The sequence below is a fragment of the Mytilus trossulus genome, chromosome 3 (genome assembly GCF_036588685.1).
Source record: "Mytilus trossulus isolate FHL-02 chromosome 3, PNRI_Mtr1.1.1.hap1, whole genome shotgun sequence".
In the NCBI taxonomy this organism is placed as follows: Eukaryota; Metazoa; Mollusca; class Bivalvia; order Mytilida; family Mytilidae; genus Mytilus; species Mytilus trossulus.
The window spans coordinates 44,628,007-44,654,506 of record NC_086375.1 but is presented as its reverse complement, the minus strand read 5'-3'; the positions used below and the strand labels follow the sequence as shown (position 1 = coordinate 44,654,506).

Sequence of the window (26,500 nt, the reverse complement as noted above, 5' to 3'; positions counted from 1 at the left end):
AACTTGAAAATAAACACATTGAGGTCGTTTGTTGTGTTTATGACAATAAAACAAACATTGTATACTGAAAAAAAATTATTATCCAATAAAATGTTTGTTTTTCATTTTCACTTGCACTATGAAACCATTAAAAGAAAACCCTTTGATCATAATTTGGACAAAATAACAGAATATCTATCAACGAAAATAAAGTACTGTCATTAGTTTTAAAGTCATCATGTAAAAGTGATGAAACTTTGATTGAATGTTTAGCTTATAATATATGATTTGGGTTTTACTCATTGTTGAAAGTTCTACAGTTATATATTTCTTCACATCTCTGTCTTTATGTCTATAGATAGTTGTGTCACTGGCAGTCATACAACCTCACAGTATTTTCAAATTGACATATTTTTGTTAATTATTATTCACTGTTCTTTCCTGTTGATTAAATATAATCAAACAGAAAATTAATGCAAAATAGAGGTGAAAATACTAATTTGATATTAATTAATGACAAACTGCTCGAGTGGGGTGCTCATTTTCGCCATATCTTTCCATGTTTTCATCAGTTTATGTTCAGGTCTGTATGTTTTTGAAGTGTACTGATATTTCTATATGAAGATAACTTCAAATGCAAATATTCTTAGCTTGAAAACGGTTTTCTTTTGAGAAAAATCATCTAAAAAGTGTGATTAAAGGGTGTTTGAAATTTCCTGATTTTTCGTCAACGGGGACACATATTCGCTGTTTTTACATATCTATTCAAATCCAAATAACAGCAGCTTTAAACAATATTTATCAAATAAATTTCTTTATAAATGAATAGCAGACATTTGAAAGGTGTAAAAAACTGAAATTTAGGGCAATCAGTCAAAGAATTACTGAGAAATACTTCTTTGAAATCTTTTTTTTTCATTCATGAAATTGGCTGAAAATCGTTGTCCGTTTTTCTGTCCTTTGCGGTAAGTGCCGAAATTTTTTCTCATTTTCAAAAATAACCATATTTGTTATAAAAATATAATTTACCGGCATATTTCTTCCATTTCAACCATCCTTTGAAGTGTTTACACCTCAAAATCATAAAACAGCGAAATTGTGTCCATGGCGTATATGAGCGCCCCACTCTATGACAAAATACTCAAATGGTATAAAAACACACAACAGTATACAAAACAAAAAACACAAAATAGAATAGACTAACCAACACAAAACTCATCAAAACCAGATGATGATCTCATAAGCTCAAGAAAGGTAAGTAGATCTTGCTCCACATGTGGCGGCACCTGTTGTGCAAAAAGAAAGGCAGAAAATATTCAAACTCCTAATTCCAAAACAAACTGGCAATGACAACTACCAAAAACAAAACAGCATTTCACAAAACACAACATGTAATCTAAAGACTAAGCATCATGAACAATTTTAAACAATGAACAAGTTTTAAATAGCTTAGATACTTTTATTCGCATTTAGTACATATTCAACAGAGACTGTAACATTTCATATTATATATCTATAGTAAACAATAAAAATAAATAACTTACAGTAACAAATATATACTTCACAAAAGAAAATAAAGTATACAAAGAGTCACTTCCCTTCACATTATTACTTTACTTTTCAACAATAAGGTAGACTTAGGTAGAATAAGATCATACAAGACTAATTCATTCATATGTCTTTTATCAACTCGAAATCAGTTCTGGTCAGTTTAAAAGGAGGAAAAAGGAGGGAAATATCAAATGTAGATTTACACAATGTCAGTTTAAACAGTGTAGGTATTAAACATGATTTTATAACTTATAAAAAATAAATGGAAAATAACTAAAGCAAGTTTCACAAAAGAATTCTCTTTCCAGTAAATGAATCTTAAGAAGTTTATCAAAGAGGGGGGGGACATAACTCCGCTTGTTATTTGATTGATGCAATAGATTTAACCATGTTTTTATTACTCCCATGTACATTTAATACGCTTTCACAACCATTGTCATAACATTAACAATTCCACAATATTCAAACAAATTATTTGATTATAATGAACAACTTTAAAGTGTTATGCATTTCATATTATTCATTTGATGCAAATTCAGTCACATTTTTTAGAAACTAATACAGTGCAGATAGGCAACTACCCGGTAGCTTTAAGATTCTTATACCATTACTTTTCACAAATACACTGAATTTATGTCACAAACATTTTTAGGTTGAAATGGTGTTTTTTTGTATGGAAAGAGTCAAGTAACTACAGTATATTTTAAAAATATTTAAATTTTAAATTGCTTATTAAACTATCTGTATCCAAATGATTTTTTAGTGTTTTTGGTAGTTTCTGCTCTGTTTTAGGTAATTAGTATTTTCAATACAGGATTATCACATGACATTGATATAATCACTTAGTTTTTGCTTCACCTATTGGACATTATTCCAATACAAAAGTATTGTATTAGCTCAATATAATATCTCTTTTATAAAAATATCATGCAATTAAACACGATCACAGCCATTCTAAAGTTAAATAAGTTAGATCACATTAGAAACTTACAAATATGCATAGAAATTTTGCAAAAAGTTAATATAAATAGCTATATAAAATAAACTTCAAAAACTCTTTCGTCATACTGAAATAGAAGAAAGTCCACAAAAAAAGTTAACAACTGCATGTAGCACTATGAAGAACTGGTATTCAAAGGTACAATCAGAAGAAAAACAAAATTTCACAATAAGTCATTATTCAATTTTATAAATATCAACAATCAACATTCTTCATAACAATTGCACTTTCTAAACATTAACATATCACAAATATCTGGACTAGAATGTGGAGAAATTCCTTGTTAGGGGAGGTAACTCTTCAAATTGTAGTCTCATAATTTATGGGACTTGCTGTACTGTTCTTCCCACTATTCAAACTAGACTTGCTCGTACTGTAGTCGGGGGATCCTGAAATGAGAAAAAAAATGATGTTGTTTAAAAAAAAAACATTGCTAAATTAAAATAGAAATGTGATCAATATAGTCATTTGTGTCCTATCACAGAAATGTCAATGAATATTTCAGCAAAATAGAATAAGTCTATTTTATCATAATTGGATTGTAATGTGCAAGATAGTGGCTATAAACGTCTTCATCATATCAATGTTTGTTAATTTCATATATGGATAATACCTAGTTGAAGTGAGGGACAACTAAAACACTCCTTGACAACTATAGAATAAAAGTTTGTCATTATACAATATCAAAAATGACACTGTAGGACTTAGACTATAGAGTTGAGTACTCAGCCAGTTTTAAGAAAGACTGAGTTTACACATGACTTGTTAACATATGCTTTACTGCACAGCAAAATTACATGTAAATATATTTCCCACATTATTTGTAAAAAATATATTCTATTTTCTTTATAATGGTATTAACTATGTCAGTGTGGCACTATATTAAAGGCATGCTGGGAATCACCATTAAAAATGTTACATATTTTCATTAGAAAGTACTAATACAAACAACATGCTTCGGTAGTTAGACATATTTTCTATAAGCATTACACTAAGATTTCTAACTAAAAATCAATTGTTCTTTTGTATATTGATTCAATTTGGAGTTCATATTAATGGATTATAGATGTAAGTCCAGTGACAATAAAGACTGATATATTCTATGGAATTAAATAAAAGTGCACTAAATAATACCAAAAAAATATTTGACATCAAAGAGGTTTTAGAACAAATTGACAAAAAAGGTGACAAAGTGTAACTAATAAAAATTTAGTTGAATACTTAGGAAAAGGGTGTTTTAATTTTAAAAAGTATATAATTGATGTATGACATTTATAGATATAAATAATGGCATAAATATTGATGAAATTTTAAAAACTTTGGAAATGAAATTAAAATTTCTATTACAGAAAAAAAGGAAAATCACAAAAATCCTGAACTCCGAGGAAAATTCAAAAAGGAAAGTCCCTTATCAAATGGCAAAATCAAAAGCTCAAACACATCAAATGAAAGGATAACCTGGTTGTATAGTTAGCTAAACCTCTCACTTGTATGACAGAAATAGTTTATCTTAAAATAGATATTGTATACTTTTTTCTAAATGTCAATTACTTTTCGTTGATTTTTTATTGAAATAAATATGGGCAATAATTGATATTTGTATCTTGTTCTTAAGTTCTTGTCTTCTTAAGTTAAAATATTTCTATATTATTGCCTATTTACTGTAGACACTAAAATGTGACAGTGGGTAGAAAAATTTACACTTCATAAGAAAAAAATGTGCCATAAATAATAAATTGATACAGTGTAGTCACAAATGAAATAAAAATTTGAGATTTTAAAATTCACATTTTGCTATAAATTACAAATAATACACACCATGCAATTGAGTGATTACACAAAATATAAGTTATACCTCTGGTGACCACAAAATTTGTTGTCTGAATGGGGTACCTATAGGGAGGATACAACAATAAATAAATTCTGATAATTACATTTACAATAGCAATAATGATGAGAGAACAAAGAACAGCAAAAAGTGAAAAATGTCTTTGAAAAAAAATCTATTGTGAATAATACAACTAATACAAGGAGGGGATAATTTCTTACCAAAGCTACCGCTATAAAGAACAGTAACAACCACATGTTTTTACTATAATTTATAAAAAATCTATGAAAATGATTTGTTTCAATGATAAGCTCCAAAAATTCATAAGCCTTAGATCATTTTTTCTAATAATTAGTGCAATGAAATGAAACGATGAGGTACATAGATATTGCTAGATTATTAAGTAAGGGATGATTACCACTAACCTATACTTGACATAAAGATATATTTTCAGATTATCAAATAAGGGGAGATAATTACTAACCTATACTTGAGACAGAGAACTGTGAATTCGATCTAGGTATTGGTTCTAAGTAGTTAGATGGAGCCCAGCCCTCCTTATGTGTAGTGAGGTGTTTGGCAAACCACCAACCATTAGAGCCTGCCCGTACTACTTCAATGAGATCTCCTTCTCTAAATGATAGTTCTGACTGGTTACTGGTATGGAAATCTCCTAGAGCTTTGTATCTCTGAAAAGTAAAAGTATGTTGCTTGTATTGTTGTTGTTTTACATCTAACATAACATACATTACAACTTTATAAATTTTTATGCCCCACCTACAATAGTAGAGGGGCATTATGTTTTGTGGTCTGTGTGTCCATCTATTCATTCGTTCATTTGTCTGTTCGTCCGTCTGTCCAGTTTCAGGTTAAAGTTTTTTGTCAAGGTAGTTTTTAATGAAGTTAAAGTCCAATCAACTGGAAACTCAGTACACATGCTCCATATGATATGATCAATCTAATTTTATTGCCAAATTGGAGTTTTTACCCCAATTTCATGGTCCACTGAACATAGAAAAGGATAGTGCAAGTTTCAGATTAAAGTTTTTGGCAAAGGTAGTTTTTGATGAAGTTGAAGTCCAATAAACTTGAAACTTTTAGTATACATGTTCCCTATGATATGATCTTTCTAATTTTGATGCCAAATTACAGTTTTTACCCCAATTCCACGGTCCACTTAACATAGAAAACGATAGTGTGAGTGGGGCATCTGTGTACTTTGGACACATTCTTGTTTTAACCAATTTCAAATGTATGAAAACTTACATTACAAAAATTCATAAATTATATTTCATAATTTATCTATCTGTTTTAACAGAAAGGCTTATGTTTAACAGCTTAATGTAAAATATGAAGATGAAGAATAATTGAAACAACCCTCCATCAGAAACCAAATGACATAGAATTCAAGTATAGGTCATAATGCAACTTTCAAAAGTTAGCAAAAACCCATATCATATAGGAAACTAATTAAGACCGTTTAATAAATTTAATTAATACAGACTGACTGTGCGAGACCCTAACATGGTTAGTCAAAGTCGTTAAACACACCCTATTTGCTACAGACCGTTTGAACGAGACCCTTGTGGGTAGTCAAGATCTTTAAACAACCCCTACAGCCCAGAAGTATAAAGGTATGATCCTTATTATCAACATACTACTTACATCATTATGAGAAGAAGGTGAGTGTGGTTCCCCTATACTTTCTTCATCAGGATTACTACTTGTATACTCCTCGTCAGACCACGCCCCGTCATGGTTACCTGGGGTAGGAGATTCTGGAGATCTCATTTCTATCCCTACTGGCAATGTTGATGTGTTGTTATTCAGTAGATGTTGGTTTCTCCAGTTATCTACTAAGTTACTACTAAAATAGAAATAGGAGAAATAAGAATGATTGAAAAGTATAATGTTGAATCCAACCTGGAGATAAAAATACTTTAAGCAGTTGAAATTATGTAAACAGTACCAAAGGAGAAGGTCCGGTAAGGACTCATTTCAGTTTCATCTGACGAAAGATTTTTACCACTTTTTAAACACTTAAGTGTCTATTTCAATTGATTCAATTAGTTATTGTGAAAGATTTTAACTGATTTAGTCATTAAAAACGATCCGATTCCAGCTCAAATATGAAAAATCTACCAAATATGCTGAAAAATGTCACTTTACAGATGGTTTTTGTCAAAAATGAAAGTGGCCGCATCCGTGTTCATCCACAACCTTTATATATGTTATGTATTATCATAAGATACAACTCACATTTCAATATTAAGGATGAACACGAATGCGGCCACTTTCGTTTTACACGGAAACCGTCTAAAATTTAACTAAAATGCTTGAATTTTGAAGATTTCAGTAATTTAGCATGACTTAATGGCGCTACAACCCGATATATGTGCATTGTATTGTCAAAAACAGCCCATATTTATGTGGCAGAAGCATTCAACTGTCCAATAAATAACTAAAAGTTTACATTTTAACAATTTTGTAAAACTGTTATATTTTGGGGCCAAAAAGGGGTCTTACCGGACCTACTCCTTTACAACATAAGATTTTCATTTCTACAATTAAAGTTCCTTCAGGGATGCTTGAAGCCCAAATTTTTGAAAAATCAAAACCAAGAATCAGCTTAAATTAATACAATTAATGATAATGAATCTACAGTATAGTAGATTCTACCGTAATAGAGAATGAAGGATAATTGATCAAGGTCTAAATTGTTGAATGACTTACTTTTGAGATTACAGTTTTCATGCATGTATAAAAACAAAAGTGTAAAATTGAGTAACAAATTCACACTATTCAATTAACTATCCTTTGCACTTTCATGTTACTAGAATTTGAGTTTATTCATATAAATCATTAGAACATTATGGTTTAGGTAGATTATCAGTATATATATACTTACTTTGAGTATTTTGTTTCCTGATCTGTGATAGATACAAGGTTTTCTTGTGACTGTCTCAAGGTCTTTTGTGTGACTACAAAGAAAAAATATGTTGTTAGAAGTCATTTTCTATTTAATAAGTATTTCTTGTCTTTTAAATTTGTACCTGCAATATCATTGTGATTGGATATATTTCTGGAAAAGATATAATTTGTTTCTCAAAATATCTAGAAAAATTCCATTTTTATTATATTTGATAATAATAGAAAATAAGATTGTTTACAGATCAGAAGAGAAAATATGGTTGCTAGAATGTACTTAAGTTTACATGGACATAAAGTAAGCTATGATTTTTAAAAATAAAGATATAATAATTCCTCAATAACTACTTATATGAGATTCCAGCGGGAAAATGTATCTTTGGTATAGTTATACTGCTTACCTTTAAGTTTGTCAAACTGACTCATAAGTACTCTTTTGATTTCTTTCACCCACATGTCCTTACAATTCATATTGGGTGCCTGTAATGAAATATAACATGTTAAATTAACAATTCTGATCATATCATTTATATTTTAAGAAGGGCTTTATTGGTCTATCAATTTTAAAAATCAAAAGCTTGAACAAATTTTTAAAACAGCAATAGAAGGAAACACCAAAAAAACATTAATATAATGTCAGAGAGCACACACAAATTGAGTAGGATAAAATTGAGAATGGAAATGGGGAATGTGTCAAAGAGACAACAACCCCATCATAGAAAAACTAACAGCAGAAGTTCACGAACAGGTCTTCAATGTAACGAGAAATCCCCCCAACCGAAGGCGTCCTTCAGCTGGCCCCTAAACAAATATATACTAGTTCATTGATAATGAACGCCTGTACCTTTTGTAGACTAAAATTTGATCATAATATATACTTTCACTGTTTATAAAAGCATTTTATTGGCTATTGGCTTTGGATGATGCACTACCTTGCGCAAATGAAAACAGAGAAAATTATATCAAGTATTTTATTCAACCTTCCAAAGTATGGTTATTTCAAATGGTTTTCACAATTTTGTCCCATAGATAAAATTAAAACTAACCTGTATTATATAAACTTCTTCTCTTCCTCTCAACCATAACTCAAACCTCTTCTTGTCTCCCTTTACATTCTCTGTTAACCCAACCTGGACCATCTACAAATATAAATCCTTACATTTAAAATCTGTACTTTACAATTGGTAACATTTATTTAAATCTAGAATTAATGTACCTGATACATTTTACTTTGTTAATGAAATTACATGTATATAAAATCCTCAACTGTTTAATCTAAAAATGGGTTTAACCTGTTTTACAATACTGTCTTATACTGTAAATTCAGAAATTATTGTGTGCATTTATTATTGCGATTTTGTCATTTTACACTTGAATGCGATTTTAATTTTTACGATTTTGAGAAAAAGTCATGCTTAATTCAGTTAAAATATTACAAAATGCGAGTTTTAATTATTGCGTTTACAACTCAGTCGCATTATTCGCAATAATAAAAAACTCACAATAATTTCTGAATTTACAGTAATAAAATCATTCAATAATGGTAAGTGCACCTTTAAGGCACATATCTGCTAAGAATTTTTTTTTATAATCTTCATTTTTACAGTAGATTCACATTTTGCATAATATATAATCAGTTGTTTTTTTATTGGTTGAAACATATGCCCTGTGATATTGCAATCTTTCATACCTTATGGGGGTCTCATTAGGGGGGTTCCGATCCTGGATCCCACTTACTGTTTTGTCAGATTCCCGTATCCAACTTACACTATGTACACAAGCGATTCTCCTTTTTTTTGTCATTTCCCAGGTCCCGCAAGACCTCATTTCCCGTTACCACAATAACTTGACTTTCATGTGTCACGCTTACAAAAAACAGCAATCCCCCGTCACGCTTAGACCCCAATGAGACCCACCTTATGGTTCATGGTATTATAGATAAAAGGTAAACATCAATTATTTTCAAATTCAGTTAACACTATCAATCATTTATCATTATCATTCTGTTTCCTCCTTATATCAATATTTACTGTAAATATAAAAATTTATTACAGATTTTTTAAGTTTCAACAGATAAGGAAGCAAGTGACATAGTACATGTTTAATTAAAGCTCTTTTTTAAGACAGATGTTTAAATGTGCAACATGGCTTACATTCAAATTGCTTTAATTGAATAAATCTGCATAAAATTCAGGTAAAATATTACCTGTAAGAGATTCTTAAAAACATAAACTCCTTTATCAACACCCGTAGGAGATTCTTCTTTCTTTTTACACAGTAATATGGATTTTTCATATAGGAACACATGTCTATGCATTGGTTTAAATCTAAGATCCTTTATTCTTCCTCTGTGATGTTCTGTAAACACACAAAAGCTGCCCTGCATGAGTAATCTACCCTGGTCAGAAATATTACCCTGAAAATAGAAAAGATAGATATCGTCATACAAAATTCTATATGTCTTACTAACTTTTGAATAATTATTTTTTTAAATTTGCTAAATACAGAAAAGAGGACAAATGGCTTATTACTTTACAATATGTTTCATTTAGCCCTAATATTCTTTGAGTGTCTTAATATAATAGTACCTTTTAGAAAGATTTCGGATTTATGTAGGGTTAATTTTTTACAGGTATTCCTGTGCTAGGTATTTATATTATCAAGTTTCTTTCACTCTGATTTTGACATATCATAGTTCTTAATTTTACTAAGGAAGTGGTTACCAATAATCACTATTATCAATATGACAGACACAAAACATTCATTTTTTTCCATGTAAATAGATTAAATGGAAGAAAAGTAGACTAAAACAAATTAATATTTTTTCTTAACTTTATATGTGATCCCTAAATAAAACTTACCGGAAAATTAACAATAGAGACTTGATGTAAACTGTCATTAACATATCTGACAACAGCTAACATACAATCTAATGCCTCCTGTAACTGCGTTGCACATGCTTGGTCATGATCAGTGAACCGTAACATTTCCTAAATAAAAAATTCAAGATAGTGGTAATCCTGCACGCATCTTTTAATTCTATTGAAAATTTTTAATATTTTGTCTATTGATTATCAGTTGAAAGTTCACGTAACAGGTTTAGAGATATAAGAAGTTGTAGTATGAGTGCCAATAAGACAACTCTCCATCCAAGTAACAATTTTTAAAAGTAAACTATTCTAGGTCAAGGTACAGTCTTCAACACGAAGTAGAGACTCACACTGAACAGCAAGCCATAAAGGGCTCCAAAAATTACTAGTGTAAAACAATTCAAACAGGAAAACCAATGGTCTAATTATGCTTTGTTTAAGGACTATAGGTTGATCAGAGAATTCCACTCTTCTTATGATATGAATATATTAACTCCTGTCTGACGAAATCATTAGAAACTTTCAAAATAAAATTTAAAATAGATATAGGAAGATGTGGTGTGAGTGGCAATGAGACAAAAGCACACTTGAAAATAATTGAGTAAAATATAAATACATACTGAAAACTATGTGTTTAACTTACCTTAAGTAATAACTGGTATTTTGTGATTCTTTGCACAGGTTTCAGTAAATATGCCCCTAATGGTAACTTATGCCCTAATCTTTTTTGACATTCCTGTAAACAAGCAAAAGATACAAATCAATTTAAAAATATATTTATCAATTTATATATTTTTTTAATAAAAATAAACAAGAGGAATATTTTAAAAGTATTTAAAAATGATGAAAAAATTTCATGAAAAATAAGCGTAATTATCTCCCTTGTCACAATTTACAATATTTTTTCTTAAATTGTCTCCCTTAGACTACTTACCATAAAGAATGGATTCTGATCACCAATTGTATTGCGTAGTTCCTCAGACCTGTGTTTGTTTTGGCAGTAAATACTATATAAGTGAAATTCTTCTTTCTGAAAGATACATTGACATACTATTACTTTTGATGTTCAATGTTAAAAAGAAAAAAAACATTTTAATCATATTAACTGCAGAAAACAGCACCACTCTTAGAAGTATTAATATTGATATATAAAATTCTGTGTTTACCTATGTTGTGTATTGGTATACTGCTTTTAACTACTTTTAAATTGATATAAATTATGTTCAAATAATTTTTTTCAAAGACAGTTTGCGGTTGACACATGATTTGTTTATGGATATTTTTTATTTAAAATATTTTATTACATAGCGTTACTGATCAATTCATTCTTAAATGAATCCTTCTTACTTACCCTGTTAGCAAAGCATTTCCCTACTTTTGCTGGTGCATCTCTGCAGTTTTCCAACTCATGTAAAAACACACTAAAAAAGAATTAAAATAGTTAAATTTGATAATTATATCAGTCATATGGAATTTGCTGGTTTCACTTCCTTTGTTTTAGAGTTTTACAAATGTTTTATTGTTGCTCAGAGTAAAGTGCCATGTCTTTGGCAACATGACATAAAAGTTCATGGTACAATGCCATTCCTTATTTTGCTTTAATCAAAATAATAAAGAAATATTTTTTTATCAATCCAGATGCTTTAACAATGCTTATATCTTAATTTTTAACTTTTAAAGCACTCCAACATTTTGTGTCTGATTCTTTAATGTGCAAGCTTACAAGGGAACAGTTCAAAAGAATACTTGTTACCTTACACACATAATTATTCTAAATCTGAGCAGAATAGTCTTTGCTGTTTCTCCTTAGTTCATCAGCTTTTTGTGAGAGTAGCTAATACTAAAAGCTCTGATTTTCATAGTAAAAATAAGCTAAAACCTTACAATGACTTACTTTCTATGGAAATCAAAAATTTGCTCTAAATTTCCAAACAAGACATCTCTCTTGCCAATTAATTGTTCTGGTATCATATTTCTAAATGCTGGGTTATCCATTTGTTGGAAATATCCCTAAAAGGAAAAAGTGAAATGATCTTGATATCTTATATTAGGTTAATATGTAAATAATGAAACTTTAATAAGAATTTGAGCAAAAGACAGGCCCATTCCTCCAATACATTTAACTCATAGGCATCTTTAAAAAGAAATAAAAAAGAGCAATTAAGATAACCGTTAGATAAGACAGGACAAAAATAACATTAAAAATACCAAATGTCTATAAACTTAATAAAATCGTAGGCATCCGTTTAATTTATCAGGTAGCTTATGTAAATTATAGAATTTCCTGTTAAACTTTGTTATCAGAGGTTACCTGGTTCTCTCACCTGTGCTTATATCTTTTACCTATCACAACAGGTGTATCTTAAGATAGTAAATTATAATATAGATACAGTAATCTAACTTTTCATTTTGAAAACTGTCTTGGTTGTTTACATAAAACCCTCGCAGGATATTTAACTTTCAAAACTTAAAACAGTTCATGTATATTCATACCTTTTAATTACCTTTTCAGAAGATGTATTACCAGGCTATAAAATTTTAAAAGACAAATACCAGTACTTTATTCATAAAGTCCCATAAAAAGATTGTTTATTAAGCTCAACTTTGATTGATATCCTTAAAAAGGAATGCTTATCGATCTTAAATTTTGAATTCAAATTATCATTGGTCTATGGTAGATTGATATTTTTTCCATACCTGCACTATATCTTCTAACTGAGCAACATATGTCTTTTCTGTTTCGATTAGTTCATTCAACACATGTCTGTAAATAAAATAAAATAAAATAAATATTTTATAGTTCATCAGTTTTGAATATGGATTGGGGATTTTTTTGTGTAAATTGAATCTATAATTATACTACAATGTGTAAGTTATTCAAATGTCCTTTATTTATCTAGTAACAGCTGTCTAGTAAGCAATATTCAAAATCTATTTACATAATAAATCTATTTGGTTGTATTTTTTCCTCATTACATAAAATGTTGCAGATTTCATTGATGATGGCTTGAAATGTTTGTAAAACATCCGATAGTTTTAAAATTTTTACCAACCACTAGGTCATATAGGCTTACAAGGCTTATAGTATAAGTTATACAACATTTTATAACAAAGCTTCTAGCTGACATGAATCCTATAAACCATTTGAATTTGCAATATAGCATCAACATTATCTAACTGTTACATTTGTAATCTCAAGATGAAGAACTACAATAATAGAACTGTCTGGTTTTTTTTTTCTTCTGGCTGTGTCAATGCTGCATATTAGGCATTACATTCAATGAAAACAATTACTACATTCACCCCCTACCACCACCCACCATTTACACTTATGATTTACTGTCATGGCAACCTGAGAAAGTACAAATTGTCATGTAGGAAAAGGACAATTAAGGATGGTCATTGTGTACATTTTCTGTTATAACAAAATTATAAATTTCATATTTCAAACAGAGTTTGACAGAAACTAATCTTAGTTTTATCCACATCAAAATGCTAGGAAACAAGTATGTACCATGTTGTGTTACAAACAGTTTAATCCTCGCTTTGGCTTTTTATTTACAGTCAGTTCAAAGAGGCCTAACTCTAAGTACAGAATGCCTGTGTATCCTAGAGAATGACCTCTAATTCTGCCCTCACACAAATTATATGCCACTTTACAAGACAGAATGCAAACACTTATAACTTAATTTTGAGGTAAAGATATATTTTTGCCATCAACATATTCTTTTTGATAAGAATTGGATATGGTTTCCAACCAATATTTACATAAAGATTTCTTTATCTGTTTTTAATAAGTAAGCAAACAACTTAGAGTTAGATTTTTAAGGACGACATACCTTCGTTTGGCTAACAAACAATCATTTTCTGATAATGATGACACGGAAGACACCGTTGTTGACATTGAAGAACAGGAACTTCTAGTTTTCTCACTACTAGTGTCAGAAATATTTCCTACGCTATTTGAAATATATTGTTGGTGTGGAGGATACACGTCTGTCCGTACCTGATAATAAATAAAGAGAAAATTTAATTTTCGAAAGCCATGAAATTATAAATACACCTGACTGTCTCACTTAATAATTGATGTTTTCCAATAAAATTTTGAAAAGTGATTAAAGGAGATATTTTTGATAAATATGGCTGAACTGGACACTGTTTGCAGTACAAATATAGATGTTAATTTTTCTTGTCTTTTCTGTTTGGTAGTAAGCTTCATTTAGGCAATTTCAAAAAATCCTAATGTCAAATTGGAAATGAAGACAAATGGACTAGCAATAGCAACTTGAACTTATAAATTACAGACAAAAGGCCTATATATTTGTTGCTGAATCATTTACTATTTTATATTTTTCTTTTGGGTATATTATTTGTAGTAAGGACAACTCCTGATCCTAAGTCAAAGGTTTACACTTGATGATTAATAATGCCTTAGGTAAAAGTATACAACTAACTACTATAAATTTAATAGTATTACGGTCATTTGTTTTTATTGAAGATTACAGTTTTAGGGCAAAAATAACAAGTTTTCAATTTATTAGTTAATTCAAATCCAAGATATATTCAGTGACATAATTAGATAAATAAACATTAAGGGCAAATAACAGTTTTATCTAAATTGAATATTAAGTCCGTTCTAAAATTACTGGTAGACTTGTAGTGTTGTATATAAAATCACATCAATGACCAGAAAGCTTGTCCTTTATTTGCAGGTGCCCATTATAAAAAAAAATGTCATTTTACAAGCTTTGTCAATGAAAAAGGTATCGTATAGTGCCTTTTACAGGCAGTTATTTGCCATCCAGAGATGCCAACTAAGACAGGTTTGACAGTATTGGAATAAAAATGATTTGATAAAAAAAACAATCAAAACTCTCATTTATGTAAAAACAAACCAACAACTTTAAACGAGAACTCACCCTTGCAGACTTTTCATAAATATTATTAGGTCTACGACTATTCCGTAAAGGATCAGGTTCTGGTGGCGCATGTTTAGGAGCAGGATGAACTTGTCTTACTACTCTTAATAATGCCTCCTTCCTCTTGGCACACATCCCTGTAACATCTTCAATTCTCTTGAGCACTTTCTGTACAGCGACCTAGACCGTACAAATTATGTATTATACATATGGTATATTCAAAAGATGAGTCTTGCATTTATGAAATTGAACAAACAAAATAAAGATCAAAGTTACGATAAAAAAATACTTTTCATTTGACTGATATTTAAAATTATTAGTAAAGTCCTATAAATAAAGTGTAACAAATTGAACCCTTCTTCAATTTAGGTATATTGTTCAATATAGTTTCTACCTTCTAAGTCAAAAAGAAATTAAAAACTTAAAATAATTATACATTCCCTGATAGCTCCACCTCTTATAAGCTTCTTTCAAAACACAAAAGATGCAAGACTGTGAAGCTATTTTAAGATCAGTCGATTCAACTTTAGCATATCTTAAGATTTGCATATTCTGCAATTATTAGTAACCTACTCCTGTGTTTTTACAGTGTTGACATAACACATTAAAGGATTCTGTTGCACATTTAAGCAGCATAAGGACTAAGATTATATTGACATGCCAATGTCATTAATACATGTACTAGTTTAGTCATATTTGGTTGATAGGTGTAGTTCTATTTCAAAATCATCAATTTTTCCAAGATAAAGCACAAAATATAAGATAGTAAGTAGTTTCTCATTTTTTTTGTAGAAAGTCAGTTAGAAAAAATAATTTTTAAGTTTCCATCTTTCATGGCAATAATTTTTAGCATTCAGACAAATGAATTTCACTAGTAACATCTCTTATAATTACACTAGTAACATCTCTTATCCCCGGCTTAGTATATATCTAGGATTTTGATTGGTTAACGCACGTCGTTACAAAACCCATAGCCCCTGGGTGTTGCTAACCCATATCCCCGGACGTTGCTAACCATTATCCCGCGGGAACTTCACGCAAGTTTTCCTTCGTTCCATGGTTGTTCCTTGTGAAATATTGAATTCTGTAGATTATTCCTGATGTTTGTAATCAAATATTTAATTCTTTAACGATTTTGTCCTATTATGCCGATCATTTACACTCATACCATTAAATGCATCACTTGACTGACACATTTTTAAGGAATGGGACTACTGACCTAGCTATGCAAATGACCCACGTTGACGTCAAACCATCTATGACGTAACTCCAACAACATTGAGCGCCAAATTTGACTCAATCCGGTTTCTCTGTCTCCGTATTATAAACGTCTTATATTTGACTACCTGTAGGGTTCTACCAAAGGTAGTACCCTACACCCCGTAAAAAATATGTAAAATTTCCAAATTTCAGTAAAACTATTTTGAATAATGAAAAAAACGTTGTGTTCACGTTAGACTTGGTACCCGAATTTCCATAAAACTCGCCCGATTCGGACTAAGACCGGGGATAAATTTGTTATCTACGTTCATATCCGTAGTTATGGGTATTTTAACACCCTTCAGTACCCTGTACACTCTTCGGCTACGCCTCATGGTGTACTGGGGTACTTCAGGGTGTTAAAATACCCATATCTACGGATATGAACGTAGATAACTTATATTATAATTACACTAGTAACATCTCTTATATCAAAATTTAAGGATTATTTCAAGTTTTTTTCAATTCAACATATAAAATATTTACTCTAGTATCTGGAGTCATCATGCCCTCAAATAACTGTCTGAACTCTTTAGGATTGTTTAATTTCAGCTCCTTAGCACTGGCCATGAAACTCTCAATCTCTTTGAGAGCAGATTCTGCTTGTAGATGTGTCTGACATTGCTCTGGTTGTCGATTGGCTAAGATGTCTACACCTTTAGTACACCATTTGTTTGCCTGGAAATTAAAAATTGACCATCTTATTAAACTGCAAATTGTGTTGAGTACTTCTTTTTAATATAAAAGGGAACTGGTCAAACACTTGGTATTTTTTTTTACATCATTAGAAAAACTGATGGAATTTCAGTTCCCAGTGAAGGTTGATGACTTGTGTAGGATTATATTTTACAAATGTTAAGCTATATTTTGGACCCTTGTGCTGGTATAGTGTGTAATTGTAACAACTTTTCACAACATCTGGTGAAGAATACACCATTAAAAAGAAAGAAGAATTAGAACCTTAAGTTTTTATTCCCGAAACATTTGAAAGTAAAAAGACCTTATTTGAAAGTTAGTGTACTAACTCTGGATTCTGTAATAAAAGGTCGTCACACTTTTCTGCGAACTAAAATGCACTTTGACAAATCCTCTATGATAACAATTTTAAGGAGCAAACCATCAAATTACTTATACATCAAATAATTAAAATAATTAACATCATTATAGAACACCTACAAGGAATAAGTACAACAATTAGTGCCTTCTTAATGAATGAATAAATCTTTATCTAACTGACAAACTAAAATATAATTCCTATCCTAGGTATACCTTAACCAATATAAACTATATTATACATCGTAGCCTTCATTATCGCATTACCTCTCAAATTACAATTCTATTGTTTTAAATCAAGTTTTTGTCTTATTATCTCTAACAAAATCTATGAATTGACATACATAGTATTGAAGGAGAACTTTGGCCAAACTTAAACAGAATTTCTGACCCATTATTATCAGACAATTGTCTCTCAGACATGGATTATGCGTTTTTAGATCAAATTAATTTGATGATCTTGATGTTGTAACTATGTGATATTATGCTAATTATTAAATTATAAGATTATGGTATGGTAATATCTATCAATTATAAATAATAGAAGGTATGTTCCGTGATAAGTTTGATAACATGTGTAGGTGTTTGACTTAACAAATTTACTGTTATATTTTGGACTTTAATTTACAGGTATATGCTGGGGGCAATTATTTCTCAGTGTAATTGTCTATAAAGATAACAATTAATTTCATTATAGTGGTTTAACCTTAGTTTGAAAACATCATAGATAAAACAAACAAAAACAGGACATTCAACTGCGTAATGTTATTTATACTGCGTCTTTGCTTTTTGGGCGGTCAAATTGCATCCATCTCCATCCAATAAAATTTTTGTGATATACAGTCACTGACCGTATAACGCCTTGTTTGTCATGTTAGTTGTGTTATTTTCTGTAGATATTATTTGTGACTTCAATAAAAAATACAGGATCAAAGAATTTTGAGGGAACTTTAAGAGAAGCACGCTGTTTAATTCATGTTGCAATATTGAAACTTCTATTACAATTCAAGCTTCCAACTGCTTTTAAAAAGCAAGCTCAACATTTGTTTGTTTTTCAAGCAAGAGACCCCCTAAGTAAAGATATCTGAACAAAGACAGTTTTTCAAGATACTCTTTCAAACAGTCATATATCAAAATGCTGTTTGGTGTGAGCCAAGGCTCCTTGTTGAAGACTGTACTTTGACCTATAATGGTTTACTTTTATAAATTGTGACTTGGATTGAGAGTTGTCTCATTAGCACACATCTTCTTAAATCTAGCTATGGCATGAATAAAATAATAAAAAAAGGACAGTGAGAAGTTGACTTCATTTACATAGAATTAAAAGCATAAAAATTTATTTTTTTTATGTTTTTTTTTATCATTTTCTGAGAAACATGTTGCATTCATCATAGACCTTTTATTGCAATCAATGCTAAAAAATATCCAAAGTTGACAAATACATTTCAGAAATTCAGTTAGGTTACATAATTTTTTGTAAGAGTACACTGGCTATCTGCCTAGCCAAGGGTTGTATACATTGTCATGCTATGCATACCCATAGTCATAGATGCAGAATTTGGGAGAAAAAAAAATTCTGACAAATTGCTAAACCCATCCACTGCATCACTGTCAAGCTTCAAAATTAAAATTGAGTCTATATAAATTAGAAAGATGGAATATGATTTCTAAAGAGACTATCACAAACTCCAAGTAACCACTATAGTGACTATACCTTACCTTATCAATCCTATCCTGTAAATCATTAGATTTCTGTAAGATTTCTCGTCTTTGTCGGACTAGCTGCTTATACTGGTCACACATTCTCTGTAACTCGATACATTTAGGACGTATAGAATCTACAGCATAGTTATCATCCATAATTAAATTCTCTCCTGTACTTCTCATTCTATCAGCCTGTTCTAAATCCTTCTGGAAAAAAAGAAGACAAATTTTAAAGCTTTTATTGCAATAGTTTGAAAAAAAACCTCTGTATTCCATAAAAAGTATAAAAAAATATACACTAAGGAACTCTAAGGAATATTCCAGTCCGTGTATCAAATGGTAAAATCAAAGCTGGTACACTTCAAATGAATGGAAAACAATACTGACAAATACCTTACATGGTACAGGTATTGACTAATAAAAAACATTGTTGACATAGCCAATAAAGCAAAAAACACGATGCTGAGCAAAACAGAATAAACTGAGGTACTTATATGAGGGGGGATAGGAGGGGTCCTGATCCCGAAATCCTGAGGTCCAGAATTTAAATAAAGTAAATCCTGACGTCCCGAAATACGAAAAAAAGGATTCCCGGATCCCGAAAGGGTCAATCCCGAAATCCCTGAGCTTAAAAACACCCGATCCCAGAGTCCCGATAAAGGTCCTATCCCCACTCTTATATGCTTACAGTCATTGAAGTATGTGAAGACAAAAATAGAAGCATAAGCATAATCAAGGCCTCATACATGTACTTGTATTCAAGAAAGATTCAAAGTATTATAAGTTGTCATATAGAATGTATAGGGTGAGAGGAACTGACTTTATACATTAATCATTCAATATTTTGTCAAACCTGATGCCAAGTAGTCTACTATAAGTTTAAGGTAAAAATATGACATGTCTTTTGAGAATAACATCAATTTAACTTGCACATTCCACTAGCATATGAAAATAAAACAGATACACCTTAAATTTTGTTTACTTAAAATAAAAAGTCTCTCTTTAAGAAATAATGTATAGTTCTTGGTACTAACATTAACATTTTTGTATAGAAACATTGCACATTTAAATTATTTTGATTTTAGTGATACATAAAAAGTCTAGTACCGGTACTTGAATTAAAATGATACCTTTTTACACTGTTATGAAGTACCTCTTGAATCAGATTACCATTGATTGTACTTTGAATCACAAATATCAACATACCACAATAATTTTATCCATACAATGAAATGGAAAAGACATGATTTTAAGTTTGTACTGATTCAGGAATCAAAGACCCTACATATACTTGACAAGACTTGGTGCAAAGAAATAGTGCTTCTATTGCTGTTGTTCATCTACAATAAACAGTGAGGCCTCAAACAAAGAACAAAATTGCAAATCCTCACTACAAGTTAAAGACATCCTCTAGAAATGGCTCAAGTGGAAGCTTTGCTAGATGTCATAGTTTCAACACATATTTGTCAAGATGTTACTATTTTAAGTTGTACTTTCTTTTCTTAAAGCTATCATATAGTCTATTTTTGAACAGATGCCTTTACAAAATGTGTTGATACATGGACAGAAATCCAGACTGAATTACAAATAAAATGAACTATTGGAAGCTTTTATAATTTTGTCTTTCATACAATTTCTGAAAAATATCATTATCACGAATGTGTTCTCTTTTATCAATTCAGAATGATCATATATTGCAAAGAAAAAAGTCTTATACAAGCAAAAAATGAACATTTTCTTAACAACATAAATTGGAAGGTCAGACATTTAATATGCAAGGTCTTTCCAATTGTTTTGGTTTATTTTTATATGTACCAGTTTTTTGTTTCATTTCCCTTGTTATTATTTCACCAAACAATCTAAATCCACCCATTTCTGCATTAAAAATTTATAACAACAAACAAAATAAACATGCAATATGCCACAAGCCTGAATGACCATGAAGAAAACTAATGCAAGTCTTGATAAGTAATAAACCCTATACATTGTGATGTACCTACTAGTTTCTGTAACTATTGACTGCATACAAACATAAAATGTCTTCCTAGTTTACTATATCAACTTACTCTATTATGTTTTTTCCCATTTCATCCAAAACTTTATAATTTCCCACATAAAACATGACTGAATTACTTCAGAGAACAAACATATCAAGATTCTATGAGAAGTAAGAAATTGTGTTGAACGATTTTCCACCTGACATAAAACAGGACATGAAAACAACGTGTACAATTACATTACGTCAATTTCTGTATATGATAAAGATTACTATAATTGAGCAAATCAATTGCTTTAATAATAGATTTTCTATGTTAAAGATGGTAAATAATACTGGTTATTGATATTTGCCACAATCATTATATCATGTTATACAATTTGATTCAAATTTATTTACTTTAAATGGGTTTCTCTGGACTACAGTTCATAGAAAGAAAATGTGACAATTTCTATTGAGAATCAAATGGATCTTTATTGTCCAACTCGATCTTACAAGCATATTCCGGACAAAACATTTAAATATGAAATATGCTTATTTTTTAGTTTTTAAAGGCAAAACTCCATCAGCCCCTCAGCAACCCAGTACTTTCTTTTACTCCTAATGCAGTACAAATAAATAAATGATGCAAACAGGAAAAGCCATAGATAATTTTAAAAACATGTGTTTAGAACAGGACAGGGAATGAATGAACCAAATAACTGTAGAATTCAATATGTGCATTCTACCGAGAGACAAACAGAAGATCTCTCAAATGACAATCCTTTTGAAATTATGTGCAATGTTTACAAGCTAGTCTTTCAACTCTAGCTTAAAGTCCTTAAACAAAAAATAGAGATACAATTTTGGGCTCTATTATTCTAAAAAAGAGATATGTGTATCAATTAATGATAGGAGATCTCTACGTGTACTTGACAAAACTCCCCCAAAAAAAGGTGGGCAGAGGTTTTATTGCTGTTCTTTATCCAGAAGTCACAACAAAAGCAGTAAAATATGGTCAAAAGTCCAAACCTGTTTGCAACTTCTAGATCTAGACAGAATCTTAAACATATTACATTCCAGTTCAAATGAATATTACATCACCTCTAAGTGTGACATGAAGACTTCTATGTCGACATAATGTTCTTCTTCCTCCTCCTCCCATTTCAATAACACATATTCACCTTCCTCATTCATTGTTGGAAAAGAATCTATATCACTCTGACATCCACAAACCACAAAGATATAGAACACATACACAAAGCACAGAAATCAACTGCATAGAAATCCCAATACAAATCTCGTATGATTCAACAAGCTATGTCCCAAAATTGAAAGTTGTATTGAAGCATTTGATTTACATAGTTTAGAGTGATGCATCCATGTACTCAACTGTATATTTCCAAAGTGTCGAGTAAAATGAGCAGCAAGTTTGAGCCTGCATTGGTAAAATAAAAAGTGGGATCTGGTAATATTGTGAAATGGTATTTATTTTTGTTAAAGAATTTTAATTAGCTTAATTAAGTAGGAGTGTTGTGGCAGCTTAATTTTGACTTTTGTCCTTGTAATATTCATATTAATTCTTGTACTTCTTTGTCATAAGAATTTGTTTTACAAAAGGAATTTGTAACAACAAACATGACATTGCTTTTGTTATTGCATTTAAACGGACAAAATATTAATTCATTACAAAAATATTTATTTTTTGTTTAAATTTAATACATGGACATCGACATTTAAAAAATTTAAACCTACTCATAAAATTGCATGACTATAATACAATATCATGGAAGAAAAAGAGAGAAATGAGACAAAAATCAAAGTAAACTTGGTTTATTCTTTATGTTACAAAGTCTTTTGCAAGGTCCCGTACAATTTAATAAAAGTGACCTTGCTTACTAATGCCTCTAATTGAAGGTGTGTTCATAGTTACTCTGCTGCTGTTAGATTAAAAATAGGACCTTCATCATTTCATTGATCAAATTAACATGTTAAATCATGACTTTTTGATGCTGCCTGCTAATTATCTCCCCTTGATCAACAAGATAAAAGATGCTATAGGATAGGACCAAACAGCATTTTCAATAAACTAAAGCCAACATTTTTCACAAATCATTATTGACCTCAAATTATAAAACCACAAGAACTCATTAAATTACCTCTGACTGACATTTCATTTACTTTTTCAATGATGCTGAATGTTAATTATCTCCCCTTGATCAACTAGATCAAGAAATGCTTTGGGACAGTACAAAACACCATTTTCAACAAAATAAAATATTTTTTTGCACAAATCAATTGACCTCGATTAACAAAACCACAAAAACATGTTAAATGACCTCTAACTAACATTTCATTCACTTTTTGCATTTGAGGTTAGTTCTCCAAACTTGTACCTTAAGGGACATTCTTGTCAAATATAATGTCGTCGAAGTCAGTCGTTACAACCTGTCAATACCTTACATATTAATATAGATGTGAAATAATTTATTTACCTTCCTTCCACATACCTGACCCAGTTGTCCTGAGATGTTATTATGTCATATAAATCAATACACAAAACATGTGATCTAATTTTTCCTATAATAGCATCTTACTGCATGCTCAACATGTCCAGTCAACCGAAACCACAAAAAATACAGACACATGTTGGATCGGATCTCAACCTAATTTTTGCTGGGCAAATTTCAATAGTTGCTTCATTTCTAAAATTGCTGAACAACAATTACGCAGTGCAATTATTTAAATAGACTCAATTTCAAAAAGAAATTCAATTTTCTATTCCTATCTGGAAAAATCTATTGATTATTTTATAAAAATGTCAACAGTTACTTTTTAAAACCACTTTAGCATAATGTATCTGCAATTAACATAGGACAGATTACTTCTCAGGGTCACTTCAATATCACGAACATTGGGCCAAAAAAAATACTAAAATAGAGTAAATTCTATACTTAAATAAGAATAAAGAAGGCTAAAAATAAAAGGAAACATCAATATTACTCTTGAATAAAGCCAAAAACATGTTGTTTATTTTCATGAGGACAAAATTAACATATTTAAGAGTTAAATACTATCATTTTTATGACATAAAAGAGTTATTTTATAGGTTGTACTTTGGATAAAGAATATTAAGTATAAAAGACCTAAGTAAACTTGCTTATGTTACTCAGCAAAAAGTTCCAAGTTTCAATCTGTGTTTCTAACTTTAACCAAAATAATGTCTTTTTGCAAAGGCATATCATGAATAAAAGGCGATGTGGGACAAATATGAGTTAAACAGCAACCCAGCATCACAAACAATGTCTCTCAACTAACTGGTTTATGCAGAATTTAGTCCCATAGCATCCTAATGGTTTGTTGTTCAATGATTAAAGACTATATAGCTAGAGTAAATAATTAATTTGTACTGTTAATGATCAAGTTCTGAAAGATGCAAAACAAGATTGTTGCCTCTTCCTTTGAATCTCAAGTCTCACAAACATCTTCCCTCAGATTTACCTTACACTTTAAGTACACAAACAACTTTTTACCACAGATTTTAGCCCATTAGCCTAGCCACTAAACTTTCATTTTACAATTTAATCATGATTATTTCATTTTAAAGGTGCAAATAATTGAATCAGTTAAATATTGAATCTCATTTAAACCCAATAAATAATTGAACAGTATATTTGAATGAAACAATATTTGACTTTGACAAAACAGAGAGGTGTCATTTTAATTTCATTGATTCACGATGCTTATATAGAACCACAAGATCAAAGAAACACAGTTCTTACAATCCATAGTTCAAATAGTATAGACATGTAAAACTATTAAGCCGAAACCCAAATTTAAAAATAAATTCAGAGCTTGAGATGTTAAACACAAAACTTTTAGTGTGCAGTCTACTATATAAGAATGCAAATACTTATATTAAAAACAACACTGATTTTCTTTACTCAAAATTGTACTTTTAGGTTTATATAGAGAACCAGTACTGACACATTTTCATTTTTTACTGTCTCACATTCTTTAACTTGCCAACTTTTGCACCATGCATACACCATGACTAACATCATACAGATTTGTGCAATGTTTATTGACATTCTTTCATTTTTTTATATGCAACAATCAAAATACATCAAAACGAAATAGTCAACGATGCATATTTCCTGAGTTAAGAGAATAACATCCATATAAAGTCAGTGTGCCTTTATCAATATCCATTAAGCTTTTTACAGTGGTGTCGTTAATACAAAATATTATATCTTAAAGGTCTACCGAGAATATTCAACTTTCATAGCTATTTAAAATAAGCAACTGGTTTTTTTTTAAATGATGTTGACTTTGATATTGAATCAAATTAAATCAAGCTTAACAGCTATAAAATCAAAATTAAAGATATGAAATAATTAAGTTTAAGAGAAATTTATAGTATATCTAAATCCTGTTTGTGAAAAAAAAGGAAATATCGGAAATTTATATTACAGTAGGCTTCCTAGAAGGCAACTTGTTTCTTACAGTGGATTAAAAGATAATTTAAGCTTCAAAACTAATACAGAAGACCAAAACTAACTATATAAAGTAAACATTGGTCCTCATTGAAAAAATAAGGTCAAAGTCGCCTACTTATGATATATGTCTTACAATACCTAAAAAAGATACATTTTTTGGCAGTCACATTAAAAAGTTAAATTCAAATGTTCAAATAACTGATTCCAGACACGACCTTAGGCAATCATAAACCTTCAAATTGCTACACAATATTCATTGCATTTTCTGATACAAGAGTCAAAAGCAGACAAGTTTCCAGTGGTTTGATGTAGACATGTTTACATGTATTTCAACTGATCTCTAGTCTAAAACCTGACTAATGACCCTGATGCATGAAATGTAGGTCATAATGACATTCCTTGCTAATTAAGTTACATGAGTACATATGACCTAAATTTTGTAATTAATATAAACTGAATATGAATTATAGTAAGTATAAACCTGCATGTAGATTCTAGAGTACGCCAGTACTTTTTGTTACAAAGGGCAGCATTAAAGCAATAAATCTTTGGGACTTTTTTTGCTTTTTTGCTCTTTTTTTCTTTTGTCTCACATGAGGTACTCCATTAATATTAATAGAGAAACACCTGTTAATGGACAACTGGAGATAAAGATAATGTAGTGACGTGATTTGTTAGGTAATTTGTCATTAATCAACAGGGCCACATTACCACATTTCCATACTTTATATTTCTTGAAGTTATACAAGTTATTGCTGCGGGCTTACCGGTTATTGTTCTGCCTACAACTTTAGGTAATAATAATAATGCACTGATTGTCATGAACTAAGGAAAAATGGGATTAATTTACATTATTATGAGAGATATGGTGTTGTTGAACCAAGCTTGAAAAGTTTGCTGGGAGGCTTCGGTCAACCTCATGAATCAAATGTTT

The 26,500-nt window shown here is 30.2% G+C and overlaps 1 protein-coding gene across 6 annotated transcripts in view; it reads right to left on the bottom strand.

The window, feature by feature from the left end:
• Positions 1–1,941: 1,941 nt before the first annotated feature.
• LOC134711581 (guanine nucleotide exchange factor DBS-like) overlaps positions 1,942–26,500 on the bottom strand; it is a 60,362-nt gene continuing 35,803 nt past the window's right edge. For 4 of the 6 annotated variants that reach the window (XM_063572267.1, XM_063572268.1, XM_063572263.1 and 1 more), the window contains exons 10-26: positions 19,108–19,299; positions 16,822–17,013; positions 15,076–15,255; positions 13,996–14,162; positions 12,854–12,920; positions 12,051–12,166; positions 11,508–11,577; positions 11,091–11,186; positions 10,800–10,892; positions 10,148–10,276; positions 9,493–9,702; positions 8,333–8,425; positions 7,688–7,766; positions 7,267–7,339; positions 6,024–6,225; positions 4,843–5,047; positions 1,942–2,919 (exon numbers count right to left, since the gene is read on the bottom strand). In XM_063572267.1, the coding sequence (XP_063428337.1) occupies positions 2,831–2,919; positions 4,843–5,047; positions 6,024–6,225; positions 7,267–7,339; positions 7,688–7,766; positions 8,333–8,425; positions 9,493–9,702; positions 10,148–10,276; positions 10,800–10,892; positions 11,091–11,186; positions 11,508–11,577; positions 12,051–12,166; positions 12,854–12,920; positions 13,996–14,162; positions 15,076–15,255; positions 16,822–17,013; positions 19,108–19,299 (2,253 nt within the window). In that variant the 3' untranslated portion in view covers positions 1,942–2,830. Of the gene's footprint in view, positions 2,920–4,348; positions 4,424–4,842; positions 5,048–6,023; positions 6,226–7,266; positions 7,340–7,687; positions 7,767–8,332; positions 8,426–9,492; positions 9,703–10,147; positions 10,277–10,799; positions 10,893–11,090; positions 11,187–11,507; positions 11,578–12,050; positions 12,167–12,853; positions 12,921–13,995; positions 14,163–15,075; positions 15,256–16,821; positions 17,014–19,107; positions 19,300–26,500 lie in introns of all 6 variants that reach the window. The other 2 variants (XM_063572264.1, XM_063572265.1) reach the window with 2 other exon arrangements.